The 20,164-nt window shown below is 35.5% G+C and overlaps 2 protein-coding genes across 3 annotated transcripts; one reads left to right on the top strand and one right to left on the bottom strand.

Annotated features, from left to right (window-relative positions):
- The first annotated feature begins 469 nt into the window (after positions 1-469).
- Positions 470-11,369, top strand: LOC128018359 (prolactin-releasing peptide receptor-like). 2 transcript variants are annotated; one of them, XM_052603833.1, is made up of 3 exons: positions 470-519; positions 6,575-7,071; positions 9,698-11,369. In XM_052603833.1, the coding sequence occupies exons 2-3, from the start codon at positions 6,602-6,604 to the stop codon at positions 10,338-10,340; spliced, it is 1,113 nt and encodes a 370-aa protein (XP_052459793.1). In that variant the 5' UTR covers positions 470-519; positions 6,575-6,601; the 3' UTR covers positions 10,341-11,369. The 2 variants fall into 2 exon arrangements, with proteins under 2 accessions (XP_052459793.1, XP_052459794.1); XM_052603834.1 differs by lacking the exon at positions 470-519 and having other exon boundaries at positions 5,999-7,071.
- Positions 11,370-15,949: 4,580 nt separating this feature from the next.
- Positions 15,950-19,041, bottom strand: LOC128018030 (coiled-coil domain-containing protein 106-like). The gene is made up of 5 exons (XM_052603427.1): positions 18,890-19,041; positions 17,894-17,952; positions 17,502-17,666; positions 16,910-17,068; positions 15,950-16,584 (listed from the first exon to the last, which is right to left on the bottom strand). Exons 2-5 carry the CDS (start codon positions 17,949-17,951, stop codon positions 16,262-16,264), a joined length of 705 nt encoding a protein of 234 aa, XP_052459387.1. The 5' UTR covers position 17,952; positions 18,890-19,041; the 3' UTR covers positions 15,950-16,261.
- Positions 19,042-20,164: the final 1,123 nt, after the last annotated feature.

Raw genomic sequence — 20,164 nt, 5'->3', positions numbered from 1 at the left:
GGGCAAAATAGGATAATTAAACACAGCTGGAACCAAGAGTCTGACAATATGGTGCTTTTATATGTTTGTTATCTCTTTGGAGCATGACAGCTCACGAACAGCCTGCCTTTTATAAATAAATAAATGATTATTACTAATTTGTATAATTTCTTCCAGGAAAAATATCCACATGAGTTTAGAATATAAGTAAGTGTAATGACGTGTAATTTATGGCATAGAAAAAAAAAAAACAAGACTAGCTGAATCACATCTGGCTCATGGATACTGTGCACACATTTTTTTTACTTTACCTCAACTCAAAATCTCTCTCTCTCTCTCTCTCTCTCTCTCTCACACACACACACACACACAAACACACACACACACACACACACTTGACCCCGCCTCTGGGAAACACGAGCCTGACGCTCTCACCCAGGTCCGGTAGCGCATCTCATCATAAACGCAGGCGCGCGCGTCCGCTGACTGAGAGACTGCACGTCCACGAGGATCAGCTAAACCGCATCCCTGATTAAAAAGGTGAGACGTCTCAACTATCGTCTTATGCTTAGAATAATTGATGCATTTCTCGTGAGCTTCTGACTGGATATACAATGTGGTGAAAAAGTTAAAATAGTGAAAATTTCAGACGCACTTGCAAAAACAGCAACAATTTGTAAAAATAAATAAATTATAGTAGCCTATAATACAATAATATACATATCAGTGGCATTGGCTATGACTGCATATTAATAATAATATCTGAAATGGAGTTCTGCACTTACATCATACTAAGTAATGAGAAAGAATTTAATACAAATTGATTAAAGTATGTTTCAAATCTGCAACTGAACGGATTCAGTGCTTTTTTCCCCTTATGACTGGTAAAAGTCTACTTGACGCATAATTTGGTTAATATATTAAGCTGTTATTTTACTCTGCAGTCCACTGTTATTCGTCTTATGAATGAAACAGAAGATCTCAGAACTCCTCTATAAACGAATAACTCGTCGTTGTACTTCAGTTAACCATTTGTGAGCCGACAAAATAAAGGGAAATCCGACTTTCTGAAGATCGTTTCTTTTGAACAGTTCATTTCAATCAACCGGTTAAAAATATTTGTAAATACTCTGACATTCCAGTAAGCCATATGTAACACAAATTACCGTTTTTCCGCCGTTTGCTTTAGATTAACTTTTATTTATACGATTGTTTATTGTAATTAGGCATATACAGTTTGTTGCAGTTATAATTGGGCTCATTCAAAAATAGAACCTAAATAACATGTGCATACACATTAAATCCAACTGAAATTAACCATTTGTGTTGTTGTTTTTGTAATATCTGAGAAAGACACTAAAGCCATGTGCAAAAAAAAAAAAAAAAATATATATATATATATATATATATATATATATATATATATATATATATATATATATATATATATTACTGTACATCAATTTTTTTGAAGACAAAATAGTATAACAAATATGAATAACAAATAGAATAAAAAAGACAGTTGTCAAGGGAATGATTTAGTCTGCTTCATAAATTCATAATTTAGCCTGTATAGGTTATTTGTGTACTGGTTCAGCAGTTTCTTTGAAAGGTGTAGGTGTGTGTGTGTGTGTGTGTGTGTGTGTGTGTGTGTCAGAGAGGCAGTTTGACTGTGAACATGAATCAAAGCTTCACACCTGGCAGGATAGAGATTGCAGATTTCCAACCTGGATTCACAATACAGTATGTTTCAGTGAGAGCGTTTGAGAGCAGTTGGCTTTTAGAGAAGTTGAAATGATTAAACACAATGCCAGAAAATCGACAGCTGAATTAAGCGACTTGTGGAGTTTAATCTTTGCTGTTTTTCAAATCCTTCTCCTCTAGGAGATAATCAGTCTATTTTAAGGCATTGCTCAGAAGTATAAAACATAACTTATTATTTTGACAGGATATGGCATTACAAAGTTTTGTTTTTGTCCATCTGATCAATTTCAATATACCAAACATGTCGCTTTGTCAAGTAAAGTGAAAATCAAACCTGCTTTACTTCACTGCTCTGGTTAACAAAAGAATTGCTGTTTTTCATTTCCTTCCTTCTGAGGCACATCTGTAAGACTGATTCATGGCAAGGTACTGCTGAAACGGAACTGAATGTGTTCAGCAAGACAAAAGGCTTTGAGAAGGTCTTTTCTGACACTAAATCAATTGATCGATTTCATTTGCATTTAAAGGGAAAACAAAAGTTGATCTGAGGAGAGGAATTGTTGCATTAACAATGCATGTTGTTATATATTTTGATCATTGGAAACTCATCCGACTCACTGCTAGTGTTAGATTTATTGTGCAGCAGATGTGTCAGGATATAGGAAAGGTGTCACTTTAGGAAGACACTTTAAGAGCAGCTTTGTCAGAGCTGTGCTAGAGAGGTAAAAGGAAGAGTTCCCACAAAATAAAAAATAAAAATCCGTCATCATTTACAATTTCAAAACTACTATACATTTTTGAATGCAGGTTGTCTTTTACATCTGACTTGTATGTTTCGATCTACTGAACTCACTGGGAAATCCAGCTGATGTAGGAATGGATCGAGCCAATATACACTTCAGTCTACACTTACAGCACTGCCCTCCTGTGCTCCTGTATCGTAAGGCTGGAAAACACTTGACTTCTGCAGAATACAGAACAGGAATGGAAAACAAGCTCATGAATTTGGACAATCTCATCCATACGTCATACACCACACTGACAGTTATGTTTAGGAGTGGACCTTCAGGTTTACGTTTTTTGTAAAAACTGTATGTTTTCATACAATTCACATTGTATGAAGTCATATGAAATCACCACTTTCTAAAATACTTGTTTTCCAGTGGGATCAGGTTCAACTTAACAGTTCTCAACTAGTTACCGAAAGTCAGAGTGACTCTGCAGATTTTAGTAGAAACTGTAAATTGTATAAAAGGCACAGGCTAAGATTTTTTTGCTTCAGAGCAGTGTCCCAAATCAGAAGCACCACCTGCCTTGTTTGGACTATTTGTTTCGGAACCTGTCCCATTTTCATGATCATGCTCGGACCCACGCCGAAATAATCAGTTCAAGTTTGTCTGAACAAGGTGGTCTCGGCCCGATTGCTTAAGTGGTTTGCTTGTAGTGCGAATGCAATCCGATCTAAAAGACTAACAGATCGTATGTTTCCATATGTTATATAAAAAGACGAAGTGTCTGATTCTGCTAGTGAGTACATTATTTATTGGCATTAAAAACCAAAGAGTGAATTTTCATATTAAAATGTTGTATAATTGCTCTTCTCTGTGCATTACAAGAGTTTTTTCCGGACAAACCCTTGATTCCTTCTGGCTTTAAAATGCATTGATATATACACAACTCTGGGGGTATACTTGTTTCTAACTGGGGGTCAGTCACATCATTCCGAGGTATGTTATCCTTCAATAAAAGCTGATAACACAGGCTCATCCGGGAAACTGAAGAAGGCACTATACGTTTGCTAGGAACTCAAAGATTTTAAAACCTTTATTTTGTCTTAAAATCAATATCCTTTGCCATAACTATTTATGTGGTGAAATGTTGTATAATAAGTGGCTTGACTGCACCGTATCCCTCAAATGTCCGTCTATATTGAGCTTGCAGCTTGCCAGCAGCTGCTGTGTTCACAGAAGCTTTGAGTTCAAATACTTCAACTCACCCCGTGGTCTCACCCTGTGGTTTGTGTGGGTCCTAGCTCCAAAAGTGATTTGGACACTATACCGTCATTAAACCGAGGTCCTGACTCTCTGTGGTCATTAAAAATCCCAGGATGTCTTTCGAAAAAGAATAGAGGTGTGATCCTCAGCATCCTGGCCAAATTCACCCATTGGCTTTTGCCCATCATAGCCTCCTAATCATCCCCATGTATCTTCTGATTGGCTTCAATACTCAATACTTCAATACTAAGTGTTTAGGAACAAAGCATATTATTTTCAGGTCTTAGAAAGACAGACTTTTTAAGGTTTAGCTGAATCAGACCGAGTGTTGTTAAATGGGACAGGCTAACCAATAGAGGACTGTTCTTGTCACCTAGCAACAGTGACAGCTGATGTTGACGAATGACAGAAACGTTTGTATGACTTTTGTGAAAGTTATATTCAACTGAACAAAAACAGGGTTCACAACAGGTCTAAATAAAACAATGTTTGACCACGATCCATTTCTGGATGTGCTTAAAGAACCAACAGCTGTTTCACCTTTTCAGTGAGTTTTAATCAAATGCAAAAAACATCAGTTATCGTCAAGATTTAAAATTTTAGCCATAGTCATCACCCGTCGCTAGTTATATTAGGATGGTTCTGCAATTGTTGGTTTGTTTCAGTTATTTTGCATGATAAAATCTGTTGACAGCATTGTACAGCAAACCAGAGACACTGACGCAGCTCTGTTCACCTGGACTCTCGCTGTAACGTTAGCACTAAAGAGTACGTCAGTGGTGCCATTAGTCTGGGTTTTTACCGGCTGAACATAATTGAAGCACCCACAGGGAGGGGATGCTGCCCAGATGATTTAAAGAAACTCACAGTACGCTGAGAATAACATATACCTCATGTGTCTGTTTATTCGTAATGTAGATATCAAGAGCTGTTTAGCCTGGGTGCAATTCAGAAGCAGACATCATTGCAAGTTTCTGCTCAGTCTGATCATGTAATTAGACCTGAGAAATACAGATAAAACAAAGAGCTCACAAATATTTCTTCAGCATTCAATGCACATCTTGATATTAGGTCTAAAATAGCTTAAATTAATAGCTCACCCAAAAATGAAAATTTGCTGAAAATGTGGTCCTTCTCAGGCCATTCAGTTTGTAGATGAATGTTTCTTCATCTGAACAGATTTGCATGGAATCACTTGCTTGAAAGGGTGCCATCAAAATGAGAGTTCAGCTGAAAAAACATCACAAAAATCCACAAATAAAAAAATTCACATGATTCCAGTCCGTCAATTAACTTCCTGTGAAAGGAAAAGTTGCATGTTTGTAATAAACTAAATACATCATTAAAATGTTTTAACTTCAAAACATTACTTATCTAAAATTCAAGCTGTTTGGACTTTATTTTGACAGAACACAGAGGATCCTTTGGTGAACAAGTGATGTAAAAAAGAAAAAAGAAAACTTCAGCAAACAGTTCTGAGTAATGATGCGAAGAGGTGAATCTGCGCTTTAAAAGATACAAAATTAATTACTGAAAATAAATAAACTTTCCAAAGCAATCCCCATTTTTGCTAAAGTGTCTTAAACAAGAAAACCTCCATGGCAACTTTGTTTTTAATACTCTCAAACAAGTGACAAGTCAACTAAGAAGAGTAAAACTATCACACTAGCTCAGCCTTTAGGAAATCTAAACTGTCACTTTAAGATTACCGTGATGTTCATTTAATGCCACTTCATTTCAAATACTGAAAATGGATTATAAATACTCCATATCTCATCCGGTAAGTGCCTGTTAATTTATTCTATTCCTTGGGGATATTTATTCAATCTCTCCCTTGAATATTTAATGAAGGTTTGTGCTAATTCATTAAGACGTCTCTGGTGTTCAGGTCATAATGCGGTTCAAAATTATCTGCGCTGAACATATGGCCATTTTAGTACTGTCTTGTCTATAAAAACAATTCAATCTGCACAATCTGAGTGATTGGTGCTTCATCTGTCAGATGCATGCGTGATTCAAGGACCACAATTGATTTCTGTCAAATGGGTATTTTTGAATATATGTCTATGTGAAATAAATTGCATGCACACACACACGCATGCAATAATAAAAAAAAAAACATGACTGAAAATAATGACATATCGATTCAAAACAAAAATTATTTAGTCATCATCTATTGCTTTTACAACAACTGACTGATTGGTAAAGAGACAAAAACAGCAAACACAATCAATGCTTCTGAGGTAGCTTGCTACAGGAAATACCAAAGAGCATTTATGCTTAATCTATGAACCATCTACTCACTTAATTAGAGGGCACGAGTGAATGAGGCTCATTTGCATTTCAACAGCCATGTGTGATTGCATCTTTGACTCAAATCATGCTGGCTTTCATTAGTGTCCTTACAAGTTTCTGTTTACTGCTGTTTGGATTGATCGAGCAAATAGCACCCAGGCTAAGCAAACACTGAAAGGAACACACACATCTCAAGCCTGATTCTTTTGTACGAGTGGCCTTCTTCAGAAACCAGCCATCCGAAGGCTGTAATGAAGGGCTTTTGGATTCGTCGCCTGCGTCTCTAATGTTCAGAAGTGCTGCTGTGCGGAAAGTGGGTTTCGGTATTTAAAACAGGAACTTTGAGAAATATTGTAGCTGTGCTCATTAAAGTTTTAAAAAAGTCACTTCATTATATGAGCCAAGCTTAGTTTCAACACAAACTAGCACCTTTATTGTGCGAACTGCGTGTCTGGTAGCACACGCCTCCACAGGTCGCGCTCAACTGTGGCTTACTTTCTCTTCACAGACATCTCAATCCATCTGTTAATGGTTTAAAAAGGAGCTGAGTTATAAAGAAAGCTAACCAAAATGTCTCTTTCTTTGTTAATGTGCCAAAACAGCCAGTCTTTGGGTCTCCAGCTGTGAGCATGGACGGCAGCGGTGGCAAACGCCTCAGCACTCCTGAGCCCACGTGTTCCCTGGAAAATGTCACCATGGAGAATTCCAGCATGGGCCAAATCTACGAAGTCATGCTGCAGTCGACGAACGCATCGAAGCGCAGTCCTCAGTTTGTTGGCGTGGAGCTCCTTCAGTCTTTTAAACCCCTCATCATCCCCTGCTACGCTCTTGTGGTCCTGGTTGGCGTCTTTGGGAACTACCTGCTGCTTTACGTCATCTGCCACACCAAAAAAATGCACAACGTGACCAACTTCTTCATCGGTAACCTAGCGTTTTCCGACATGCTGATGTGTGCTACCTGCGTGCCCTTTACCCTGGCGTATGCTTTTAATCCTCGCGGGTGGGTTTTCGGAAGATTCATGTGCTACCTGGTGTTCCTGATTCAGCCGGTGACTGTGTACGTGTCAGTTTTCACACTGACAGCTATCGGGGTGGACAGGTGAGTGATGCATTGAGGGACGTGGCTCTTGACTGTGTGACTAATTCATTACTGCATCAATGTTTTACGAGCATTCCAGGGCTTTTGTAGAGCATGGATTATGTAAATCCTCTGCCACATGTTTGAATGGAGCGTAGGTGATCATAAGATGACTGGAATCTGAAAAATTAAGATAACTTCTTTAAATGTTCTAATCTGCCAACAAATAAGTATTTGCTCAAACATGCCATTTTTAGAGTTGATTTTTAGCTTGAATAGTTTTTGAACAGATTTCATCTTTCTTTTTTGCTGTAGCAAGGTCACAATAAAAATGTATTGGAAATCTTTTTACCATGCCTTCATCATTTATTTTTTATATTTATTTTTTGTGCAGATTTTCAAGTGGCTAAATCGCTTGTCCTTGTCCAAGACATTGACAGTCATAGACTACTGTATGCATACAAATCCAGCATACAAATCCAGCAAAAAAAATTGAATATTTATTGTTTAAAAATTTGATTAAAAAAAAAGCAAAACAAGACACACGTAAGTGCTGCCATAAAGCATTCATTTGTAAATAGTACTTTTATCAAAAAAGTCCATGAGAACGCATGATATTCTGTGACATACTGTTGTATAATGACACATTCTATAGACACAACACTGGAAGGCTAAAGTAATGTCAACATCCTGCCATATGTGAAATACCAAGGACACCTAAAAGAAACCAGGACTTCTTATCCCTGATTGTAAAAATAAATTTATAGTGGATCTTCACTTTGTGGCTTCGTACAGCCTTTAACCTTCACACTTCCCTTCCTGCATAGGCAAGTGAAATGTGCATCCATTGAAGAACTAGCTTTTGCAGCAAAACATCCAAACAGACCCTGCTCACCTTAAAGTGAATAAAAAGAGTTCATAGAGGTTTTAATTTAAGCCCATTTCTTACAGCTCTCTTTTCTACAACATCAACTTGCTAAATCTTGTATTTGCTTCATGTTATTAAGTTGTCTTTACATCGTAACACAAAACTATCAAACTTAAATTGGGACCAATAGTCAGCTTCTTTTAAGAATCTAGCTAGCAATATCTGCCTAGAAATAGTATGAAATTAAGTAGTTTGTAGTATGCAGTACAGTATATATATTTTTTTTTCTTTTTTTTTTATGACTAAAAGTCATGAGGTGTGACCATCAAGTAAAAGACCTAAAAATGCTACAAATATTAGTAATTAAAAAATGTTTAATCACCATGCATTTTTTTTTTTTGTAATCACATAAAGAGGATTCTAAAATCTAATTAAGATTTTGTGATTCTTATTGCGAATGCAGTTTTTGTGTTTGTGCGTATATACATGAATATAATATACAGTAGTCAACATTTCTGAAGTGGATCAAAACCTTTCATCAAAGTTGTTCTAGAACCTAAAACCAAAATGTATTCTTGTCACAGGACAGCCTTGATTAACTTTTTTCATTTTTCCACTTTAAATGTTGATTACTGTAGACAGAGAGATTGTGTGTTTCCAACATTGCTGGGCAGTAATGTCAATATAAATACTAAAATACAGTTTAACAAGTACATTTTGTAAAAAAACAACAACTGAAAAACAACTTCAACTGATAGTGTTGATTATAACAATAAATCAGGCTGATAAAGAATCATTTTAAGCCAGGCAAAACTCCCTAACTAATCAAATCCTTGAATGAAACACATTTTAGTGTTCAGTGGTGCTCTTTATAATTGTTAGTCTATCTAAACATTCCCTAGGCTAGACAGACCGACGTCGCCCCATTTTTTAAATACCATCACAAACTTTTTAAAGATCAGTAAGATCTTTCATTTTTTTGCTATTCCGCTGTGCTGCAAACTAATGTCTTCATTACTCATTAGAATTATGGAGAAACTTAATTACATTTAATCCCCACTGTAGCTCTTTTTAGAACTCAACTTTCTTGTAATTAAAGAATCAATTCTTTGCTGAGTCTTAGCTAGTAGTCACGCCACATGGCATTAGACCTGATCTAAACTTGCCATGTCATATACAAAAGGTCAACTTTTCTGATATTTTAAAAGGTTTATCGACATGCTGTACAAACTTGACACTCATCATTAAGGTCTGCAATGAAAATTCTAATGCAGCCTTTTATTTATTTATTGCTAAGAATTACCATGCCAAATTACTTACAAAGGTTCTCTTTTCAATCATGTCCTCCATTAATTTGTATAATTAAAAAAAAAAAAAAAAGGTTTTAAAGGGATACTCCACCCAAAATGTTCTCATCATTAATTTCTCAACCTCATCCTCAAAAAGTTGTTGCTTTGAACAGCAGCTGATGGATCATTGTCTTCTGAAGCACAATGATAGATGTGTGTGAGAAAAACACTAATATTTGAATCTTTTTAAACTTTGATCATTTGGCCTGAAACAAGGACCGCACAAGAGTGAGTAAATATTAAGATAATATTCATTTTGAGTAGGCCTATCCCTTTAACTCAGGAATTAAACACATGCTCATGGTAGAAGAGAAGTCATTGTTTATATTTGAATGTACGTCTTAATAAATGAATATTTAGAATAAAAAACTGCATCAGATATAGATGTGAGATCACTGCTGTTCCCTAAAACTGTCGTCTTAACTTCTAGATACTACGCTACTGTTCATCCACTGAAGAAGCGCATCTCAGTTCTGGCCTGCACGTATCTGCTCTCTGGGATCTGGATTCTGTCGTGTGGACTGGTGGCTCCTGCCGTGGCCCACACGTATCATGTGGAGTTCAGAGATGAAGGGTTTACCATCTGCGAGGAGTTCTGGATGGGTCAGGAGAAACAGCGGCTAGCCTACGCTTACAGCACACTCTTCATCACCTACGTTCTTCCTCTCTCCGCTCTTTGCATCTCCTACTTGTGCATTTCAGTGAAGCTTCGCAATTGCGTTGTGCCAGGTCATCGTACCCAGAGCCAAGCAGAAGCCCAGCGGGCTCGGAAGCGCAAGACGTTTCGCCTGGTGTCCTTGGTCGTCGCCGCTTTTGGGATCTGCTGGCTGCCGATAAGCGTCTTCAATGTTTTACGGGATATTGATATAGACCTGATCGACAAGCGCTACTTTCTTCTGATCCAGCTCTTGTGTCACTTGTGTGGAATGAGTTCGTCTTGTTGTAACCCATTTTTATATGCATGGCTGCACGATCGTTTCAGAGCCGAACTGCGCAAGATGTTCACCTGTCATCGGCGGATTGGCATCGGGATTCCTGCCAACAACTGTGCCACCGCTAGCGTGGTCCTCTGACAGAAAAAGAGCACGTCGAGTTAGTTCGAAGACCACCGTGGCTGGCAAAACACTTGGGTTGGAAATCTGCAGAAAACCAAAGTGTTCACATCGGTCCTGACCAGAACTCTACCATCTGTAAGGTTCCTCCACATGCATCCTGTTTTAGATGGACACAGATGGTATTTCTTGGACGTGCAAGCCGTGTGAGAAAGCTGTTAGATTTAGCCACAAGATTTCACCACGCTGTCTGTGATCTGAATATGGAGTATCTTGGAAGGAAACTGGACGTTGGTCTCTTTACAGAGAAATAGTCACTAGAAATACTGAAACAGAAACATATCCAGCTTTCAAAGCAAAGCAAATGCTTCAGCTTTAAAAGTGAATCACAGCTTGTTTTTACTGCGGTTGGATTAAAATTGTTTAAACTGCATGTGTTTCTACAAGATGTCACTGAAGATATGTTTACACCAAAACAGATCAAATATTTGAAAAGAACACATGGCCTAGAAGTACTGTATGAAATATTCAAAACTTTTACTAATTAAAAGTTTGCAGAACTTTTTAGGCCTTAATTGTTTTTCTCGTGCTCATAAAGTGTGGAAAAAAAATACAAAACTTATTGTTTTAATGAATGAAGAGAGTCTGGACTGGTGGGTGTTTTGTACTGAAGCTTGAAACCCAGTAAGAAGACAATCATTATTATCGCATTGATGTAGATGGGGAAAAAATGATATTTTGTGCTTATCAGTCAATAAAGTGTCCTCACTATGGAGTGATTATTTAAGATTAATGAAATATTTGGACATAAAGACACATTATTGGATAAACCAAATAATTTCTTGTTGTTGAGGTAAATGAATACAGTTTGAATATCTCTGTAACATTATGTTTTCCAAAAGAAAACCAAGGATTATTGCTCATTCATAGGTTTAATGATCTGTACAAACCTCCAGATGTTACTGTTTGTGCTAGAGATGGATAATGGATGCTTAAGTGAAGTACAGAATATAATGTTTTTGGACACAATTGCGTGTTATTTGCAATTAAATGAAAATGATATATATTAAAATTTATATTAAATGTAATCAGCTGAGCTTAAGTGTGTTTTTTCCGAGGTAAGTGACTTACAGTAAGTTCATCTTTACATGTACATATAAACAGATACCATTACAATCAATTACTTTACATGTGCTTTAGTATGTTAGTAGACACATGAAAATAAAAATGTGCACAAACAAAAAAACACTCAAATCTAGTAAACGGTATCATGTTACTGTTAACTTTAGTTCAAAGCACTAAAGATTCCACCATTATGGTCTCGAACTCAAAGAAACAGCAATGTGTGTGAACAGTAGGGGGATGACGTGATGAAAAGATAAAGCGACTGCAGTCAGTAACCTTTGAAACGGCCTGAGCATGTTTATATACTCAACACAACAGCCGAAAATGAAAATGAACTACAGTAACAGAAGACAACACAATAAAAAAAGAGGAAGCATTTCCATGGTGACCACCTCAGTCCTCCCCCGTCTCCACTCAATCTCTTTCTGTGATAAATAGTGATGTTTTCAATGGTCTGCCATCCCAATACATCAAAGACATTCAATAATAGACCAGTGATTCTCAAGGAGGATGACAGAAAAATGATGAAGACAAACAAGCAGGACCCTACAAATGAGTATCTAACACACTTTCAGCTCTTGGTCTCTGAAGCTGCAGGTTGAGCTCCCAGGTCTCAGATCTAGTGTACAGACGTCACAGAATATGCTGCTCAGTGCACAGACACATTACACCCGGACTGAAAATAACTCAGACTTATCTTTTGTTTCTAATGTTAAGGGACTACTAGGCTACAAGGTTTATTAAATGGAGAAATAGTATTGACAACACCAAACAAATGTATTTTGGCGTGTGTGTGTGTGTGTGTGTGTGTGTGTGTGTTGGTGGGTATTTTAGGTCAAGAGGTGGAGCAGAGACCCCCAGTTAAACACTTAAAAGTTCTTCCATTTAAAAAGATGAGAGAGGCCTGTAATTTTCATCATAGGTACACTTCAACTATGAGAGATAAAATGTATAAAAAAAAAATCCAGAAAATCACATTGTAGGATTTTTAATTTATTTGCAAATTATGGTGGAAAATAAGTATTTGGTCACCTACAAACACGCAATATTTTTGTCTCTCACAGACCTGTAACTTTAAAATTAAGTTCTTTAAGAGGCTCCTCTGTCCTCCACTTGTTATCAGTATAAAAGACACCTGTCCACAACCTCAAACAGTCACACTCCAAACTCCACTTTAGCCACTTTTAGACCAAAGAGCTGTCAAAGGACACCAGAAACAAAATTGTAGACCTGCACCAGGCTGGGAAGACTGAATCTGCAATAGGTAAGCACATGATCAAAATGACCACAAGAACAGTGAGCAAAAATCTCAGAACCACGCAGGGGGATCTAGTGAATGACCCGCAGAGAGCTGGGACCAAAGTGACAAAAGCTACCATCAGTAACACACTACGCTGCCAGAGACTCAAACCCTGCCGGTTCAGACGTGTCCCCCTGCTTAAGCCAGTACATGTCTGAAGTTTGCTAGAGAGCATTTGGATGATCCAGAAGAGGATTGGGACAATGTCATATGGTCAGTTGAAACCATAATAGAACTTTTTGGTAAAAACTCAACATGTGGTGTTTGGAGGAGAAAGAATGCTGAGTTGCTTCCAAAGAACACTATACCTACTGTGAAGCATGAGGGTGGAAACATCATGCATTGGGGCTGGTTTTCTGCAAAGGGACCTGGACGACTGATCCCTGTAAAGGAAAGAATGAATGGAGCCATGTATCGTGAGATTTTGAGTGGAAACCTCCTTCCATCAGCAAGGGCCGTGAAGATGAAACATGGCTGGGTCTTTCCGCATGACAATGATCCCAAACACACCGCCTGGGTAATAAAGAAGTGGCTTCGTAAGAAGCATTTCAAGGTCCTGGAGTGGCCTAGCCAGTCTCCAGATCTCAACCCCATAGAAAATCTTTCTGTGTTGCCCAAAAACATCACTGCTCTAGAGGAGATCTGCATGGAGGAATGGGCCAAAAGAACTTGCACAATTGGTGGCTGACTAAATGCTTATTTTCCCCACTGTATGTATATGTAGTTACTAATTTAGTTTGACTTGATGTACTAAAATAATTAACACTAAACCTAGAAATAAATAAATAGCAATATAGATATATATATATATGTACAACACAGACACTTTAACACTTTTAGATTTTTTTTTAATGACAGATTTAAATGAAACCTGCAAACCTTTTATTGACAGAATTTCTGTTTCAAAAAATGAATAAATCACACAAATCAGGTTTTGTATTGTATTTAGAATTTGACCTACCTACATCACTAATTTCCCAAGAACTAATCACGTATTTCAATCTGAAGTTGTTTTCTTTGTTTGGTTTTCTTCCCTATCCTTTTGGTCTTACAAACTTTACACTTTACACACAGAACGTAATGTAAAAGATATCACTACATCTGCACATAATCTCATAAATATGTCAGCAGTTTCACAGACGAGGCTTAAACCTGTCCCAGACTAAAACACAAGTCTGGGATGTTTAAACTGAAATAAACTTGCACAGACTGATCTTAAAATCTGTCACTGCCGTTGATTTGTCTCAAGATGCACACCAGTAGTTTTTATCTAAGGCACGTTTGTAAAAGCTGCTTAAATGTCCTAATTGAACTATGGCCTAATCCTGGCTTAACCTAAACCCTGTCTGTGAAACTAGGTGGATATGTGATATAATTATCTTGAGATGTTTTGATAGTTGTGCTGAGTGACCAGGCTCATACTGTTTGCATATATCAATTTGAATCAATGAATATAGCATTTCTACACAGCGCACCTGTAATGATGAAGGCTATGAGCTGCTAGTAAGAGAATATATTGTGCTGTATCCTACTGGCATCTAGTGGACAAAACTCTACTCATCAGTCACACTAGTCTCTTTTCATCTTATTAATGAGAATTCATTTGTATAGTTATTAACTCTGTATAATATTTGATACGCATTCTGTATTTCCAAGACCTTACAATTATCAACATGCTGAAAACATGTTTTACACAATTCACTACATGTCTTCTGTCTTCCAACTGAGAGTTCATATTGTTTTAGCAAGTAAAAGGCTTTTTGGTAGCACTTTATTTTACAGTACGTGTACTTCCATGGTACATACATGGTAAATATACTGTACCTACAGGGAAATGTGTGGTAACACAAGGTACTTACCTGAACTGTATGTACATGGTAACTAATAAGAAACACGGCTGTACTTAACAGTTGTACATGCATGGTAATTAGTTTGTATGTACATACAAGTGTGGGTACTTACAGGTAGTGTCTGTACATGGTAAGTAATTAGATACTTCACTGTAACTACTAATGTAAATACATGGCAAATATGTAGTACTGACGGACAAGTGTGAATGTACAAAAATGCACTTACATTATCTGTATATGGGAACTGATAAGAAACATTACTGTACATCCTAATGGTATGTACATGGTAAATATGTAGTACTTACGGACAAGTGTGGGTACAAACAGGCACGTCCTTACAGTATCCATTTATGGTAAGTAATAAGACACATTACTGTGCATCCTTATGGTATGTACATGGTAAATATGTAGTACTTACGGACAAGTGTGAGTACAAACAGGCACGTCCTTACAGTATCCATTTATGGTAAGTAATAAGACACATTACTGTACATCCTTATGGTATGTACATGGTAAATATGTAGTACTTACGGACAAGTGTGAGTACAAACAGGCACGTCCTTACAGTATCCATTTATGGTAAGTAATAAGACACATTACTGTACATCCTTATGGTATGTACATGGTAAATATGTAGTACTTAAGTATGGTTAATAACAGCCACAAACAAACAGGGTACATTCATGATAACTAATGTGAAACTATATGTGCTTTGGAAGTTGGTTAGGAACACTGCAGTAACTGTGCAGCTCTGCATGTTAATACTCAGCAGGCACAGTCCTTTTAAATAGGGATTTTGACATATGATAAGTTGTAAGTGTTATTATGAGTCTAGTAGCTACTGTATAAGTCCAAGGGAAAATCTGTCTACACGTATAATTAATTAGCAATGCACACCATCAAAAATCTCTGTTGAATCAATTAGTTAAGAGAATCAGTGACATTAAATTAAGTTAAGTAGTAAGTTAACTGCAATGGCATTTACCATCGATTACTCAACAAGTACCTTGGTCCATGTTATTACCCCCCAACTTGAGTACTGCATAACTTATACATTAACTAATAGGTACATTCACCAGTACATTCATAGTAAGTAAATGGAAATAGGACTGTAAAATAAAGTGCACCATTTTACACAAACATTACATAGTAATTACCACTTCTTCCAACTTTGTTATAAGCTTAGTCCATATACACCACTATATGGCATATCAACTATTAAGGACTGTAAAAGATGACGTTAAAGCAATGTAGAATTAACAGTTCATAATACACTACAGTACATACATTGTGCATCAAAACAATGACTTTATTTGTTAACCATTTAGTTTTTTCAATCGCATCAATAAGGACAATAACAATTTAGACGTCCATGTTAGTAATGCACTGTAAAATAGATTGCACTATTGTGCTTAACAGAGAAGAAACTTAAAAGAGCCATTTAGTTCCAAGTTATACATTGTCTATAAAACATTGTACTTTATCTAGAAACATAACACAAGAAAGGGTGAGCTTAAAGACAACAAAGTGAGGGGAACATTCACACTTTATTTTTTATTCAATAAACGGACTTAAAATAAATCTGAAAAAGATTACTTTTATACATGGTGAACGCTGTATAAATGCTACTGCTGCACTGAACAAGACATCTTATACTTTTGAGCCAATTACTTGTCTTCTTTTCGGAATTTATACCCAATTGGTAGGAGCTCACGATTCCGTTTCATTTCTGTGATTTTACTCATGACTTCTGGTTTTGTATCCAGATATTCCTTGCACCTTTTTGCATATTTCTGCAGAGTTCCACCCTGAAATTCTGGAATGTGCAGTTCAGGAGTAGCAATTATCTGCAGCTCTGCAATGATAGCTGTAAGAGCTATGGTATTGCGATCAACATTGTGTTGTTTGCAGCTTCTGGAGACACTCCTAGTCCGTAGGAAGCTCTTCAGAATGGCCTTGTAGCGGTGCAAAACATCATCAGGAGTTTTAACTGAAAAAAAGTATTACACAGCTTAGAAATTATGAAAGCATTTACAGAATTCAACAACAAAAAATGACTTATTTCGCTAATTTATTATGGTGGAAACTCTTATTAATACATGTACATTATATAGGTGAAGTAATTAAAGGTAAACTATGTAATTTAAATGTAATAAATCAATAAGCCATAATTGTCTCAGCAATTATATATATATATATATATATATATATATATATATATATATATATATATATATATATATATATATATATATATATATTTGTGTATGTATGTGTGTATACCATACTGCAGGTCCTATAATATACTAACTTGCCTCTTCGAATGTAGGTATCTTTGTCTTCTCTGACTTTGTGCTTTCTCTTGTGTTTTCTCTTTGGAGGCTTGTCTGAGGAATCTGATGTGTCTGAGAATGTTGAGTTGTCTGCAGATTCTGACTCAGAAGATGAATCATTTTGCATTCTTCTGTTTGTCCCTAAAACAGTATGCAAGTAAAAAAAGTCAATTTTGTAATTAATCACATCCAAAATAAAAGTTTGTATACATTGTTTACATTTTCATATTTATATTTAAATACAATATAAGTGTCAATTATATGTCAGTAAATATGTTAATAAATTTGAACAATATTTTAAATAAATATATCAATAAATATATTCTAGGGCATATAATATATGAAGAACTTTATTCTAGAACATAATGAGATGCTGTTCCAGCAAAGCTTTAATACTTTAAATTCCCATTTCCATTCAGATCAGGCTTCTGAACATCAGATCACACATTATTTTTGTTGTTGTTGTGGTTGTTTGACATAAAAATAAATAAAAAAAAAATAAAAAAAGTTATATAAATAAATAAAAAACCTGAGCCAGAAATGGAAAGAAAACAATGTGTAAACCAAGACTTACCTAGTTGTTTTTTATTGAGGGAACCTCTCAATTGCTCCCGCAGAAAATCCCGTTCCTCTTTCAGTAGTCTATTTTCTTCTTTGAGTTTTTCAATTGTTGCAACTGCCGTCGGTGCAACTTGTGGTGAACCAGAGACAGGAGGTGGCACTGAGACTGTATCACCTACTGTAGATTTACAGTAATTACAAAACATTTATCTGATGTTTACACCACTGTACTGTACATAGTCAAGTACAATTAAACTGTTATGAGGGTGAATGTTATGATTAACTGCTATTAGAGGAGTGAATATGTTCATAAATCCATCACACTTATTCTGCTGAATAATGGAAAGGATTTATTTATGGCTTGTAAAAAAAAAAAAAAAAAGAAAAGAAAAGAAAAATAGTTACCTTTATCAACAACGCCACCTTGGTTTCTCCCCCGCTTTGTGCGCTTTGTGTTCTGCATACTATTAGAAATGTTAACATTAAAACACATAGCAACAGCACTGACAACATACAACCATGTTACTTGAGTAACATTAATGCACAGTGGGTCAAATATGCCAAACATTAGGGGTTAGTCATGTCATCTGACACTCCAGAAATTCATAAAGTAGGACATCTTAAATTATGTGAAATAACTCTTTGATGTAACTGGGTGTAACAGTTCAAACAAAAATGACAGCGTGGACCTCGGTTTTAAAGCCATCATTTTGTACACGCATGATTTTCGAAAAGTTAATAGATTTTTTTATTTTTTAGTGTGGCATTTTCTTTAAATTATAATTTGTTATATTTTCAATAGTAATAATTTGTTTAATATAAAATAATAATAATAATAAAATATATATATATATATATATATATATATATATATATATATATATATATATATATATATATATATATTAAAAGGATAAAAATCTAATCCAGCTAATACTGTAAAAAAGGGAACCCATAATATTATGTTACAGTTAACAGAAAAGGTATTCACTTCATTTGTTATTTATTTTTATATTAACCAAAAAATTTCAAAATATGTCAATTGCACATACTGTAAGGCATTTTTTTTTAAATCTGAATCTGATTGTAAAATTTGGTGTAAAATTTGGTTTCTACTCCAATTCGCTATAAAAATAAAACGTTATAGCATATATATATATATATATATATATATATATATATATATATATATATATATACAGTATATATTAGCTGATTGTAATGAAAGGTAAATGTTTAATTATTATTATTTAATGCTTTAACCAGTAGTATGGCGATGGCGTTCCGATCTGCTACGCCACATTAAGTGTGTACACACGTCCAGAACCAAAATAACCGAAAATATTCGCTACAAATACGTATACACTGCTAGTATGCATATTGTTTTTACATGATACGTACCTTAACGCGACCAACAAGAAATTATTGATTGAGGCGATTGCTTATCGCAGACAATTTCAAATACCGGAAAGGCGGGCTTCCTGTTTAAAAGCTGATTGGCTACATGTGCAAAAACGTGTTCATAAAACGGCCAATCAGTATTCAGATTGTTAGTTTTGGCGGACTTTTTATTTAGCGGACTTTTTATTGGAGGCTGATAGTAATATAATATTACACAAAGATTAACTTGTTTAGCTAATGGAATTAATAAAATGAGTTTAGTGAGACATTTATTACGGAGCATTTATGGAAAACAGAAGTCACTCATTAAATGGCTTCAGAAACACAGGCTTATGCTTAGAAAAAAGAAGTGTGCAGTATGCAAAAAGAGGATGAGTCTTCAAAAAAGTAATGCAACAAAAGATGGATATCGATGGTAAGTGATCCCACCTTTTTTTTTCTTTTTTTCTTTTTTTTTTTTTTTGCAAGATATGACAGTACATAACTTTTAATAATGGTTTTAAATTTAAAATTTCTAACGTAAAGAAGAAGGTCCCAACACCTTTTGTAAACTGATGTCTATCATCATTGCAGGATGTGTAGGAGAAATCGGCACAAAGATGTGTCTGTCTCCATACGTGATGATTCTATTTTTAGCAGAAGTCATGTTACTCTTGACTCCTATATGAAGGTCATTCACAGGTAAATAATCCTAGTTCATATTTTAACTATTTAATGATGTTCAGCTCTTATGCATACATACAGTTGTGAACTATGAACAATATTAAAATATGTATTCTCATCATGTATTCTAATATGTATTTACCTGTTCCTGATATGACAGTAGCAAAATAAACAAATTCATTTTAACAAATCAGTTGAAATAAATTATATAATGACCCACTGATTAAGAAACTAACTTGCTTTCACTGGCAGTTTTAGTAATTTTAGTCATCAAGTCATTTTCAATTGTTATAGTCAATACCACTAGAAATCAATTCAAGGGGTTAAATATTGCCCCTTACCAGAAAATGTAATACCTCACACGTTTAAGACCTAAAATAATATGGATGTCAATATATCAAAATAAATTGTGATTTAATCTCATAATTTCGAAATATGTAAATCTTTTTCACACAATTGGTTTTGATACAATTTTAATTTAGTGTTCAGTAAACATCTTTAGTTTCATATCGATTAATAGGTTGATATAAACTTGAACCTGTAGATGGGGATAGGGGTATATTTAAGACAAACAGGTTGGAAAACACTTTTATATTAATCTAAATGTTATTA

Source organism: Carassius gibelio, chromosome A8 (genome assembly GCF_023724105.1).
Source record: "Carassius gibelio isolate Cgi1373 ecotype wild population from Czech Republic chromosome A8, carGib1.2-hapl.c, whole genome shotgun sequence".
In the NCBI taxonomy this organism is placed as follows: Eukaryota; Metazoa; Chordata; class Actinopteri; order Cypriniformes; family Cyprinidae; genus Carassius; species Carassius gibelio.
The sequence above is the reverse complement of the archived record's forward strand: the minus strand, read 5'-3'. Positions and strand labels throughout refer to the sequence as shown.

Bases quoted from the DNA above. Each gene is read 5' to 3' on its own strand.
- LOC128018030 (XM_052603427.1), bottom strand. From the start codon at position 17,951: ATGCAGAACACAAAGCGCACAAAGCGGGGGAGAAACCAAGGTGGCGTT. The intron at 17,667-17,893 runs GTAACTATTTTT...GTAAATCTACAG, and splicing joins AGGTGGCGTTGTTGATAAAG to TAGGTGATACAGTCTCAGTG. The intron at 17,069-17,501 runs GTAAGTCTTGGT...ATACTGTTTTAG, and splicing joins CCTCAATAAAAAACAACTAG to GGACAAACAGAAGAATGCAA.
- LOC128018359 (XM_052603833.1), top strand. From the start codon at position 6,602: ATGGACGGCAGCGGTGGCAAACGCCTCAGCACTCCTGAGCCCACGTGT. The intron at 7,072-9,697 runs GTGAGTGATGCA...CTTAACTTCTAG, and splicing joins ACAGCTATCGGGGTGGACAG to ATACTACGCTACTGTTCATC.